The following is a 14,046-nucleotide window of genomic DNA, read 5'->3' as shown; positions in this document are numbered from 1 at the left end:
CAATAATTCTTCTTCTATTCAAGTTTTCTTTACTTAAGAAGCATACTGCTTCATTTTATAATTAAAACATGGTCTTTTCACAACAACTTTGTCAAAACATTCTCATTATTGACTTATTTGTAGTCACTCATTCGATGGGTTCCGTTTTATGTTTTTATCCATTTCCTCGTGTGTCTGTTCACTTCCTGAGCCGCGTGTTTAGAAGTTTGCTATGGACCCGTTGCCCCCTGGATCCGCCCAGTACATTTATAATTCATTATCACGCAGAGGCACACAGGCGCATACACATAGGCATTCATAATTTACTGTGGGAATGTTCTTAACGCACCACTCAACACGGGGACCCAGTTACCTCCAGCAGAAGCCACGAGCACGGGTTTGGTTTGCACATTTAAACGGTAAAATAAGTTGTAGTTGCGCTGTGTTTTCATGCGCGTTGGTTTTTCACTAATATATGCCAATAAATGCTAATTTTGGGGCAGACATGCATGATTTTTGCACGTAAACAAGGCTGTGCTGCACGCCAGTGAGGATCTGCTCACGCTGGCCTCAATAGGTGGACGAGACGGTTGTCAGGCCGTTAGCACATTGCTGTCCATAACGGAGGAGGTGTGGGAAACGGCTTCATAAAATCTAGGCCAGGTTAGTCATCAAGAAGAGCACCGACTAGAAATACCTCTGCTGAGAAAATGGAGCAGTCAACATGGGCTTCATACAAAGTGGGGTGGGAAAAAGGATAATGTTAAGACTTTATCGTCCGTTTTGAATGAATCATTTGCATGTCGTTTTGCTTTGTCTTGGAAAAGAAGAGTCTCATTCAAGCTTCTCATTCCCTGATGATATCTGAACTGAGGAAGCTCAGCTGATCATGGGGAAGATGAAGCCGGCACTGCTGCAGATGTTACATTTAATTAATGCCGTCTCGGTTAACTAATTACATGTATCAGATATTGCCGTTTCAAAGAAGCAGCGGTATCTAACAAAGCAGAAGACTTTGATTTCACCGGCTTGGGTGACGAGAAACAACAGATTTTCTATTTACTTCCCTCTGAGAGAACCGTTTGTGCTTTTTAATATTTACTTCATGGCCTATTTCAGTTCTAAGGCTTTATGCTGCAGACCTCGCCAGATCTTTAAATCAGTTAAATGAAACCTCGGTTGAACGAAAACGTACGACAGACTGTTTTCATGATTATTACCGTATTGTTGTTGTTTTTCTCAATCATCAAATGCTGAGATGTCCTACATTGTTACTGCTTACGGAGGATATGAGAGGGTGAATAGCGGTCAGGTGCTGATGACTAATTGATAAATTAGTTTTCTACTCATCTTTTAAAGCAGAGGTTTTGGCAAAAACAACCTCTGATGAAAAACATACAGCTCATTTTCTTTGTGCAGTTATTTAAAAGAAAATAAGTCAAACAGTGAAATGAAATGTATGTATATATACGTGAGCAGTACTAAGCATATATACTAGTACTAACTATATATATATAATATATGTATATGTGATCAGTACTAGGGATGTTAATAATTAATCGATTTTCGATTAATTGCCGTTATGAAATTACCCGATTACAATTAACGATTACAATTAATCTATTTATTTATTTATTTATTTATTTTTTCGTTTAATTTCACCAGCTGGTATTACGCCGGACCACATTTAATGCGACACAACGCGGTGTGCCGCGCAAGTTAGAAGAAAGAGGAGGATATGTTTGGTTTTAGTAACATCATGCTCAGGCAATGAGTCTGCAATGGCCCAGACGGGAGACACATGTAGCTCAGTGCTTAACTTTTATTTTTAATCCACTCTATATTCTTCTGGTTGTTCTCCGATATGCTCCCCTAAAGCCTGAATTATGGTTCCGCCTTAAATCGACGCAGAGCCGCCGCCGTAGCCTACGGCGTAGGCTCTGCGTTGTTGTAACGCGGAACCATAAATCAGCCTTCACCCGGTACATACATAGGTTTCTCTAAACATCTGTCCCCGCTACAGTTTTAACTAAAAGAAAATGTTCTCCAATACAGCAGGTCTCATCATTTTATTTTGAACACTGCCAAAACTCTAACTTAAAACGTAACTAGAACTTAAAATTTGCTTGACACAAATGACACTATTATGGCTGCTGCTACTAATAGCCTTGAAGTGCACTTTATATTATTTTCCTTGTGGTACACAAATTTCTTTTTGTTACTTTTGTATCAAATGAATATTTGATTAAGGAATACATTAAAATGTCCTTTGTATTTTATATAAGCAAAAAAAAATATGTTTGTATCTCAGATGGGGGAAAAACGCCGCTTATCAACTAATCGATGATCGATCGATAAGGTTATCAACTGTCAATTAATGAAATAATCGATAATTTGTATCCCTAATCAGTACTAAGTACCCTCCTTACTGCTTCTATAAGATTTAATAGTTGCAGCCAGGTGATGCTAATCATCATCCTATTGTGAACTGATTATTAGCAGGTGTGCAGACCTCTATAAAAGATTTTTCGTCAGTTTTACTGTTCTGAAGTATACTTGTATGTATGAAAATACACCACCAACCAGGAAAGACATAGCAACGATTCACAAACAGAATAGTCTATACAAGATCATTTAGCAAAACAAATTCCCAGCTTAAATGTAGTGGTAAACATTGTGGTAGGACCTTAATAGAGCTTTGACTGCAAACCTCAATATAAGAAGGGAAAAAAAGTTTATTATGAAATAATAGGAGACGCTGATAATTTAATTAACAATCACTTTAACTTAATATAACTGCTAATGGTGGTTTTAGAAGCTGCTTCATCATATGATTTACTTTGTTTTATACGCACGGCTTTTGTATTCTTTTTTTTTTTTTATTGTTTTTGTCCTGTGCGTGTAAAGTGTCATTCATATATATATATATATATATATATATATATATATATATATATATATATATATATATATATATATCTGCAAGAGTGAATAAAAGGGAGGGAAATGAAAATGGCTGTTTTTAAGGAAATGGAATGAGAAGGAAAGCTTGTTGAAGTGGTGAAAAAGGAATCGGGAACATGTAGGATTATAATGGGAGGATGTTGTAATTTTTTTCCCTTTTAAGTAGAGAAGCAGAAGATCTGTGGGAGAGGGAGGGAGAGAGATGCTAGAGTAGAGGAAATCGCCTTGATGGGCTGCCTGCTGCAGAAAGCCGAGGGGTAGCCTTAAAAACGTAGGTGGGTGTTCACGGATGTTGTGGAAGTGCTTTTGTGTGCTCGTCGAGGCCATATAGTGCAGTCATGCACTTCACACGGAGCTGCTCATAAGGTAAAAATACCACGGCAGGCATGGCAGCATCGGCGTCTGGTGGGAACCTCAAACTGTCCCATTTTATTAAACCGTTCCTTTGCATTGTATTGTTTTACAACTGTCATTTCTGTCCGGCCATCAATTTAGTTTATACTTCAGCACATTCAGAAGACCTCAAAGATATAATTATGTTGGGGATGTACTGGGTTCAAGTTATGTTAGAGGTTCGTTCCAAAGATGAGCAATTATTCACTTAGTGGTCTTTGGTCATTAAGTCGACTTTTTGGTGATTAAACTCTTAAAGCAGACACAAAGGACCTTTGTTCATGTTAGAATGATCAGTCTCGATTTCATTTGAGGGAATATTTGCTTACTTTAGTAAAGCATCCCCCTGCTATCGGCAACAACGCGCCAAAGTGGGACAAAGTGTGGGAGAAAAATGAGAGCATGACCAAACCAATATCAAATGGGAGCAAATCAGTATTGTTAAAGGCGTGTAACCTTGACGACGCCTTTAGTCGGGCCCAAAGAGCTAGAGTTACACTGGTTCTTCTGTGCTGCTTTAACTGGACATGTGCTTTTCCGATAACTTTTTTTTTTTTTTTAAATCACTTTCTTGATATTTCAACCAATACATCAGTTTTCATGCTTTACAAAGACGCCGTGTGACAGATATAATTATATACTTTGTACTGGAAAGAGGGGTTCTGTGACAGGAGGTCTCTGCTTGCACAGCAAATGTTGTCTTTTTTTCCCACCTCATTCTCAAGCAACATTTTCTATCCTCTATTTGTTTTTAATATATGTAAAGAAGAAAAACAAACGCTATAGCTGTTTCACAGAGTCCAAGTGTTTTAGAAACCTGGAAACTGCATTGGGCTCTGTTTTGCATTCTTCTTCTTATTTTCCTCTCAGCTGCTCCCTTCAGGGGTCGCCACAGCAAGTCATCCGTCTCCATCTACCCAATCCTCTGCATCCTCTTCTCTCACACCAACCATCCATCCTCATGTCCTCCTTTACTACATCCATATAACTCCTCTTTGGTCTTCCTGCCTGGCGGTTCCCGCCGTAGCATCCTTCTCCCAATAAACTCACTTGCCCTCGTCTGTGCATGTCTGGACTCTCTGACTTTATACCCAATAACATCTATTGTATTTTTCACACCATAAGGCGCATCGCATTATAAGGCAGTATGAAACCGTACTATAGTGGCTGGGGTTGAGTTAAGTATCTACTTGATGGAGCTGCGCTACAGGAAATGCTACAAAATGCAAATGCAAAAAAAAGAATACAAGAAGAAAGTAATGTTAGTCAAACAAAATAAATTAACAAAATAAAAACCAGCTTTCTGAACTCTCAAAACAAACGCGGAGGGGAACTTTTCCAGTTCATCCCCGAATCCCTCGAAATCTTCTTCTTCCGTGCCGGTGTCGGTGCTTTTTTTTCCCACCTGCTTTTTTTTCCCGGCTCCCTGTACGTGATGACGTTCCGTCTTGTGAAAACTGATGATTAATAAATGTAATAAAGCAAATCGATAATTTAAAATGTCTATTAAGATCAAAATATGTAACTGCTTACTGCTATGCAGCAAGCAAACGATTGTTTACCCTATACTGTATATAGTAGGCTATTATTGTTCTCAGCACACTGATGAATCTCCAATTGTCTAATGAAAATAGTCCCTAATAAATATTTTAACTCTAATATTTTTTTTAGCCTATGTCAGTAAGATCACTGATAATTCTGATAATTCCTTGTATATGTTTCTTCTCCCTTTTACCTCCACTATGATCTGCTGCTTCTGACTAAAATACCATCGCGGGGAAAAAACGCACACTTCCGGGGAAAATATTGCAGCCCGATACAATCTGGTACCCACACCGGAATAGAACAGCTGTGCGAGTGCAGCATCCAATGGTCCCGGCTGCGTCTCAGCACAGTCGCCATTATGCGAGTCAGCGTCGCTGCTGTTGTCTTGAACGTCTGTGACGATTCCTGCCGGTTTTCGCGCCGTTACTTCGGCGACACCAACTACAGTAGCTACAATCCCCCTGACTACAGTAACAGAAATTACCGTAATGATCATATATAAGGCACATTGCATTATGAAGCGCACTGCCGTTTTTTGAGAAAATGAAAGGCTTTTAGGTGCGTCTTATAGTGCGGAAATTACGGTAAGACGTACCGTCGCTCTGGTGCACTCATTCCTGATCCTATCCATCACATCACCCCTGACACTTTTCTCCACCCGTCCCAACCTGCTTCCACACGTTTCTTGACCTCTCTTCGGCGCTCTCTGTTTCTCTGGACTGTTGACCCTGAGAACTTATGTATTTATAATATTATATAATTTTATTTTATATTGTTTAATTTTGTTTACAGAGCTCTTAAACTATGTGTAGTTTTCTAGAAAGAAAGAAAACGAGCCACGGTTGCGTGTTTACCTCTCATCCTGGCCTTTGTTTAGCCTCATCGTTCCAGTGAGAACTCTCTCATCCTCACTGGAACGATGAGGAAATTGAGCTTCAACCGTTTGGAAAGATAAACATCACGTGTGCTTGGATGTTTAGATGAGGAGAAAAGCCTCAAGGTGACTCTTGAGAATGTAGATAAAAGGCAGCAGGATGCTGTGTGCAACATGTTTAGTGGTTAAACCACAAAAGACTGCACCAGTAATCCTGCAGGACAAAACATAAAACCAAGGATGCTTCGGTTTGGCGGCTTTCAGAGTTTACAGCGTTCTGTACAAACCACAGGCACTGGGGCTGTCACCGATCCTGGATGATCTACGGTCCGTCTGGATCCCTCCGCCATCCGCGGCACATCTCACGAACCACAAACTGATTGATTGAATTAATTAATCTGTAATTCACTCATTTTGACTTAAAAAAAAGGGAGGTTTTGGCACTGTGGTGCGGGTTTGCGAAAGCTTCGATGGAGGAGTGACATTTCAGGGGAGGTGCGCAGCGTCCCCAGCTGTGGCTGACACAAGTTGTAGAGGCTCACGGAGACGCGTGACTCTGGATCCTCCCATCATGCCGCTGACGGGAGAAAAACCAGAGACACACAGCTTCTTTTTTTTTTTCCTTGATTGACTGTTTCAATTTTCTTGAAGGTCAATTCATTTTACTGCGAGAGTTCAAGCGTAGGCAGGCATCATCCTGACATGTCTTTTGCTCACCTGCTGAATTTTGTTCCTTGCTTTTAGGTATTTTTATTTATTATAAGTGAAAAGTAAACTCATGTTTGGCTTTATCTGATCTGATCTGTGGTTCAAAACCTGTGATATTATCCGAACCGTGGTATATGTCATCGATACGGCTGCTGTGACAAACTCTTAGTGTCTCTTAACTCTGTGTCCAAGAGGCTGATTGGTGTAGTATCTTTGTTTTAGTCTTAGTTTACTAAGATTTGCCCTTTGTCTCATGTAAATGCTGCGTTTCATTTACAATCATGATGAGCGTCTTAATCGTTTCTGACATGAAAATCAGCTCGCTGGTGCAGAGTCGCAGTCGCCCGGTCCTGGTAATCATCACAGGCTTGAATCGAAGCAGCTGAGCTTCCTTTTCTTGCTTTTTTCACAATGTTATGCATTCGATCCAGAAAGTTTTGTCATTTCAAACTGACTGGTGGGAAATTTCGGGGCTCTGAAAGACCTCCCACCACCCCTGCTGGTCGCTAGTCTTCTGTCTCCTCAATATTGTTCCCCTGGTTGTGGTAACATGAATAAATCGCTGTTCAACTTTCCTTCACATCTTCTGATAAATAATGAAAAAAAAAAAATAAGTAAGGGATTATAAAACTCATGGTCAATGAATTGAAGAGTATTTGAAATGGAGCAACAGTGACTGCCTTTTTTCTTAGGAGGGAGAGAGTGATGTATATCCAATCTGTCATTCATGTCATTGGTTTTTAATCTTTTTATTAGAATATTGCCAGATTTGACAGTTTTCTAAAGTTCTCACATGTTGAAAACATACTTTACTTTCCCTTGGTGATTTTTCTTTCTTCTCTTTTCTAAAGTTAAATGTTACCGTGATGTGTTTTCTGTCTGAAGAATCTGATCTTCCGTGTGAAAGCTCAGTGAATTCACAGCAGTCAGCAGTCAGACTTTGCTATTGACAGCTTGGTCTCGTCTGTATGTGTTTACAGAAGTGCATCTATTGTCGTAACCGCTGTGCGGGGAAGCGGCAGGCAGGGGCTTGTATCCAGTGCTCATGTGGCCGGTGTCCCACCTCCTTTCATGTGACCTGTGCCCATGCTGCGGGTGTAATCATGGAGCCGGATGATTGGCCGTATGTCGTGTCAGTCACCTGCCATAGACACCAGTCACGGAGTTCAGCAGCTGTAAGTTATAGAAGAGGGTGCACGACTGCTGGCAGTTTATTAGCTTATCAGATGTGTATCATAATCATAAGTGCAGTAAAAGTTGGATCACTGACTCTGACGCAGCTTAAACTTTTATATGCAACAGTTTTTCAAGAAATTAATTCAAGAATAAAATTTGCATCCTCTGCTGAGCGTGTAAAATGTCCACTCTTGGGTATTCTGTTGTGTAACACAGTTATAATAAAGGAGAAAGAAATAGCTGCTTATTCACAAAAGCAAAAAAAAAAAAAAAAACAGCAGTTCAGGTTGTTTGAACCGGTTCAACATTTAATTCAATTACTTTGTCCAACATTGCTCCCCATTATTAATTTAAAAGGATGCATCGGTTACTCCTTGTGGAACAGATTTAACATCAAAGGCTGAAAGGAAATAAAAATTTCTATTTGATGTAGAAAATCACCACTTTGAGTAAAAGCAATGTGAAATAAAACGTTGCTGCTAATATTACAAATGTGGCTTCAGAGATGTTTGTTGGAGGTAAAAGAAAAGCTTCCCCAGGCTTCAGTTAAAGCCACTCTATGTCCCAGTACCAGCTCTGACCACAGGGGGGCAGCAGATCACAGAGAAGCTCCGCGTGTCAGCGCCGTCTTTGAGACACAACAAAGTGCATGTTTAGTGGACCGTCCCCACTCGTTAGCGCGGCGCCCGTCCAGGGTCAGATTCTGCAGTGCTCAGAGAAATACAGCAAAACCCAAACTCGGACTCTGCAGACCTCGGTTAGCACTTTAAAAGTTAAGAGTTCATGACAGTGCAGCCGGAAAAAAATACATTGAACAAGTAAGGTTTAGTTTGGATCAGGTGCCAGGAGAAAACCTGTTCGCTTATAAAAGAAAGCTTAGTGCCGCTTATCTGAACAGACCGCAGAACTTCTGGAAAAATGTCTTTTTGAAGTAATGAGACGAAGGAGGAGCAGCATATCAGCACAAGCACCTGCAGCACAGAGGTGGAGGGGTGACGATCCCGGCTTGTTTTTGCAGCCTTGTAGTTACCGGTACAGAGAGGATTTTCTAAGACTGAATCAAAGTGTCCCGGAGTCAAATGACGGGTCATCCGTCCAACAGCTGAGGAACGGCAGAAACTGGGGCGTGCAATGATCCCTGGTGCACCTTCAAATCGACAACAGAATAACAGAAGGAGAAAATCAATATGCTGGCAGTGACCCAGTTAAAGTCTGGACCTCAACCTGATTGAAATGCCGAGGTGAGACCTTAAGAGAGCTGTGCAACAAATTTCCACAAACCTCGATGAACAAAAGCGAGATGGTGCCGGATTCCTCCGCTGTGACGTGACGGACCGCTGATTTCATACCAAACGGAAAAGGCTGCAAGTTATTTCTGCTAGAAGTCCTGCAGGCTCTCTGGTCTTTCACACGACTTTTGCATTTTGTCTTAGTTTTTGCAACTAAACGCATCACTTTCTTATCTTTTTTTTTACATTTAGCATAAACCTTTGAGAGTTTAGTTCAATTATTGTTAGAATTCCTCTTTGTTGCCATGGTTTTACTCGTTTTATGATGTTGGCAGTGGAGGTGAATAGATGGATCTATAGGTGAGCTTTAATTTAGACCCTAGAAAATAGTTTTTAAATATATACAGAGGTCTTTTCCAGTGTTTCCCAAAAACTGGAATATCTCCTCACCAGATCATTTAAAACCTTTATTATTAGATTAATCTGATACCTAATAATTACTCTGCAGAGCATTAATGTAGATAGTTTACGAGGCACAAGCACGTCGCTTGAGCACATCATTAAAGGCCACCTGAAGGTTTTTTTTTCCTAATTTTTGCTTTTTTTTCTCTAACAACGCCAGAGACGATGGACATATGCTTAAGTTTTAACTTCAACTGTACACACACGTGTGAAATATACGTACCAGCATTTTAGCTTGTGCATACAGTTTGTAGCACGTGCGCTGTACATCATCATCATCCTCACCATCATCACGAAGATCATCCCTTATCATGTGACCTCGATATCCGACTCGGCTCACCACCCTGAACTCCTGCTGCAACATAAAGGAAACGTTAGTTGTCAGTCCTCATTTGTTTTAACTATTAGATTAGTTTTAGGGTTAAAAGTAACATCCTACAGTTAAACATCAGAGCTGCAGGCTGATCGTTGCAGGTGAAGCCACGGAGGAGAGAAGTTATTTATCTGTTTAGCAAGCGTGTGATTTCTCTGAGCATGTGATCAGAAGCTCGATGAACCCGCTGCAGCTGTGTCCGTGTGTCGACTCCAGATTTATGCCGTGTTGAAATTGATTCGTCTACTGTATGTCGGAAAGGCCCAACCTAGTCAGGACTTGGAAACTGTTGCCGGGAAGCACCAAAGCGCTCTTTAAGACGCGACACAATGCAGTGACTGATGTACCGTACAGATGTTTAGGTTGATCTTCTCCTCTGTTCTCGTGCATCAGCGTGATCACGTCGTCTCTGCTCCTTCTCTGTCCCAGAAGCAGCGAGCCTGCAAAGGTTTCATCTCACTGGGCCAGACGGTGATCTCAAAACACAAGAACCTGCGCTACTACAGCTCCAAAGTCACGCAGATCAGCTCCCAGACGTTCTACGAGGTCATGTTCGACGACGGCTCCTTCTCCAACGACACCTACCCCGAGGATATCGTGGTGAGCTCACGCTTAATCCCACTCTCGCTCCAGAGGTCAGCTCAGTTGCACGAGGTCGCGTCTGATAGGTATACCCTCAAATTGGATTTTTTCATTTTACGTCAGTTTTATTGGAAAGAAATTGCTTGAGAGAGGATCGTGTGCTGCTGAGGCTAATTACAGTCTAGATGAGCAAATTCCTTGTTTCTCATGTAGCAGGCATCAATTAAAATATGTAATAAGGAAAAGAAATTATAATGGATAAAAAAAAAAACCCACATTGTTATTAATATAAAGTAGCACCAGACACTTCAGCTTTATTCAGCTTGAACTTCATTTCTATCTAATTAAAATCAGAGGGTTTGAATTGAAAACAGCACCGAAGGCGTTAAGAATGTAGTAAAAGCTGAATAGTACCACTCAGCTTTCACATGTGTTTTTAATTCAGTTTCATACACACACTGACGATGCCAAATGGATAAAACTTCACTTTAGCAAAGTTAAATGCTATTTTTATCAGTTTTTGGGAGTCCAGTTTTATGGAAGATTTGGCTGCAACTGCTGCAGAACGATTCCCGCCGCTAATAACGGCCAGAGGGAGGAAAGTCAGGAGGTTGCTCTGCCCGGAGAAATATCCGTGTTGTAGAAGACGTTCAAAGACGTGCAGACCACTATCGTTCAGTCTGATCGTTAGTGATAATGATCCCAACGTTTCAGTTCTGGTTGGCTGATAAAAGTTTTCACTTCGCAGCTTCATCTTAACCTGTTTAGAACCTACTTCATCAAACTACCAGGAAAACGGTCCAAAACTGGCGCAAAAGTTGACATCTTTCAGTCTGCTTCGTGTAAATTCTTCACGCCCACAACAGAAGATGGAGATGCTGACGTCTGTCTCATCCCCTGTTAAGATGCATGTTTACATTTAGGTAGTGTTTACATACACGGCTACAAGTTTTGTCTCAAAAAAAGACACAATCCACGCTAGGGGTGGGCAAAAATATCGATATGGCAATATATCGCGATACTTTTCCAGCTGATACAATATCGATATTCAAAATTTGAATATCGATTTTTTTTTTTTTTTTTTTTTTTTTTTTTTTTTAAATAATTTTTTTTATCCCCGATTCTTTTCCCATTATATCACCCAGTGCTCCTGGGAGGGCCCCTGCACTGAGCTCAGGTTTTATTTCACGTTTTATTTAATTTTATAATTTATTTTTTATATAACACAATTGCCTGTCCTTAAAAAAAAAAAAAGGGGAAAAAAAAAAGAAAAATAATGGACAGAGGTTTATTTATTTATGGATTTATATCTATACAGACTGATCACTGTGCCTGTCCTTGGTTTTAGTACCCATCTTACTTGTGTTTATTATCATTTGCCACATAATTAAAGCAACCTCATACTAAATTTAATGTTAATTTCATATGATGTAAATAATATGAAAAACATATACAAATATGTTGTAACTTTAGCTTGTATAGTTATAATAAAACATTGTTTTGACTCAGTTTGTCCCATGAATTGTCACTATAATCTGATGAACGTGCAACTCGGATTTTAAGATCCATCACTATCATCTGATGTACATAATACAACTTGGATTTTAAGATGTGTAATGCATTTTAAAATTTTTCGGTGAACTATGTAGAATATAATAATCGGGATATCGCATAATCGGGATATCGCAATGTGTATCGTATCGTGGCTCAAGTATCGTGATGCGTATCGTATCGTGAGGTCCTTCCCAATACCCACCCCTAATCCACGCTGCTTTAATATGCAAAATCACATGCTGCATTTGCAAATAAGAATTAGTTCTTAAATTGCTTGCCTGCGTAAATAAAGGTTATATAAAAATAAAAACATTCCTTCGGTATCAATTATCAGCTATTATCTCCGTTATGAATAATATATATGCTATAGTTGCAGGTTTTGATTTTTAAGGTAGACTTTTTTTTGTGCCTTGCTCAGTATTTCAAGCCGTAAATCGGACCCATGCTCTGCAAAAACGGCCGTGACTCGATAAATAATTCTCTGATAATGTAATATTGGATATTTTTGTCGTAAAGATTTTACACCCATAATAGAAAAAAAGGAAACAAAGCAAAAGTATGAGCATGGAAACCCGGGTTAAGTAGAATATCCCAGTTCAGTTCAATGCTGAACGTTGTGTTCAGCTTTTTGTGACTATTTAGGACGTAAAAAAACGACACACGGGAGACGAAGTCGAGTCAATTAAAGTCCCAAGATTTTAATATCTGCACATTCCACAGGAGTCCTGACACCTAAAAACCCCAGTGTTCACCTCAAATTTCTTGTGGTTGCGCCTTATTTGTAAATCCTTACTTTGAAAGTGTTCTGATATTTGTGTTTGTTTATATCTCACATGGCCAGTCTTGTGTTTCCAGAGCAGAGACTGTGTGAATGAGGGACCTCCGGAAGTCGGGGAAGCTGTTCAAGTGAAATGGCCTGACGGGCTTTTCTACGGTGCTAAATACCTGGGATCCAGCGTGTCCTACATGTACCAGGTACGTGTGTGTGTGTGTGTGTGTGTATGTGTGTGTATGTGTGTGTGTGTGTGTGGTGGCAGTACACTGGACAATTGACCCAGTTCTGCAGCTTTCATCTTTTTGTTTCCCCGTGAATGTTGAATAACCAGGCAGGAAGAGTGGCTCCGAAGTAGACTTGTTGAACTCCCTTAGCATCAGAGTTATCGTGACTCAGCGTCCCTCTGGTCCATGTCTGGAGAAGAGCAGAGAGAGAGAACAAACACAGGCCGCGAGGGATGGAAACTGAGGGAAGTATCGAAGTCGTGGTGACTAAAGAGGAGATTGAAAAGACGGATATGTGGGAAGAAAAGGTGTTTTGCAGGTACCTGATAGAAATGTGGTTGTAAAAAAAGCGATGAAGACGATTAGAGCGGGAGGAAGATGATGATGAGTAGGAGGTGACAATCTGCATTATTCAAAGTCACTGAATTTTTCAGCGAGCGGGAGTCTCGGGTCCTGCACTTAAGGCTTTATTTAGTTGCGCTGGGTGTCAACTGTTAGTTATGCATAAACGCATCTGTGACGCACGCGCACATTTGGACGGGGATCAGATTTTCTTCTTCGTTGTCAAGGTGTCTCCGTTTGATAGTTTCACTCTGTTCTTGTTCAGAAACTTGAAGTCTTCTAAGAAGAAGCTGATGTTTGTATCAACTCTACACTTAGATTTAAGAGGATGAGACGTCTTCGTGGTCTGACGGATCCTAAAATTGGATAATATGCGTCCCATAATCACGGTAGTCTGAGAGACAGAAGGAAACTTTTATCATGCAAACCTATGATTTGTCTGTTACTGATCAAATCTGGAAACTTTTTTTTTTCCCTTCTTCTCAAAAGAAATTGTTGACTGTCACAAGGATTCATTTTAACTCCTGACATCTTTTGTCATCCGACTTGTGGCGAACGTTAACGGTTTTTTGGTGAACGGAGGAGAACACGGTGACCCAGTTGGACAAATGATCCCTCAAAGTGTAATGTTCAGTCTGCTGGACAAATCCAGCACGTTTGTTAAAAGCTTAAAAGCTGCACACACATGTAGGTAACTGCTGGATGTTTGTCTTCTCAGGTGGAGTTTGAGGATGGATCTCAGGTGCTGGCGAAAAGAGAAGATGTCTACACTTTAGATGAAGACCTGCCTAAAAAGGTGAAGCGCAGACTTGTAAGTATTAGATGTACTGGACCCGACTGTATCTGGATTTTACTCTCAATTTGCC

General features: G+C 40.4%; 1 protein-coding gene across 6 annotated transcripts in view; it reads left to right on the top strand.

Moving 5' to 3' along the window:
- Positions 1-14,046, top strand: part of kdm4c (lysine (K)-specific demethylase 4C) — a 44,713-nt gene that overhangs the window by 27,771 nt on the left and 2,896 nt on the right. For 2 of the 6 annotated variants that reach the window (XM_061716127.1, XM_061715971.1), the window contains exons 18-21: positions 7,444-7,638; positions 10,133-10,303; positions 12,695-12,814; positions 13,899-13,991. In XM_061716127.1, coding sequence (XP_061572111.1) covers positions 7,444-7,638; positions 10,133-10,303; positions 12,695-12,814; positions 13,899-13,991 — 579 coding nt within the window. The remainder of the gene's footprint in view (positions 1-7,443; positions 7,639-10,132; positions 10,304-12,694; positions 12,815-13,898; positions 13,992-14,046) is intronic. The other 4 variants (XM_061716041.1, XM_061716217.1, XM_061716307.1 and 1 more) reach the window with 4 other exon arrangements.

This window comes from Cololabis saira, chromosome 1 (assembly GCF_033807715.1).
Source record: "Cololabis saira isolate AMF1-May2022 chromosome 1, fColSai1.1, whole genome shotgun sequence".
In the NCBI taxonomy this organism is placed as follows: Eukaryota; Metazoa; Chordata; class Actinopteri; order Beloniformes; family Belonidae; genus Cololabis; species Cololabis saira.
This window is presented reverse-complemented; position numbering and strand designations above follow the sequence as displayed.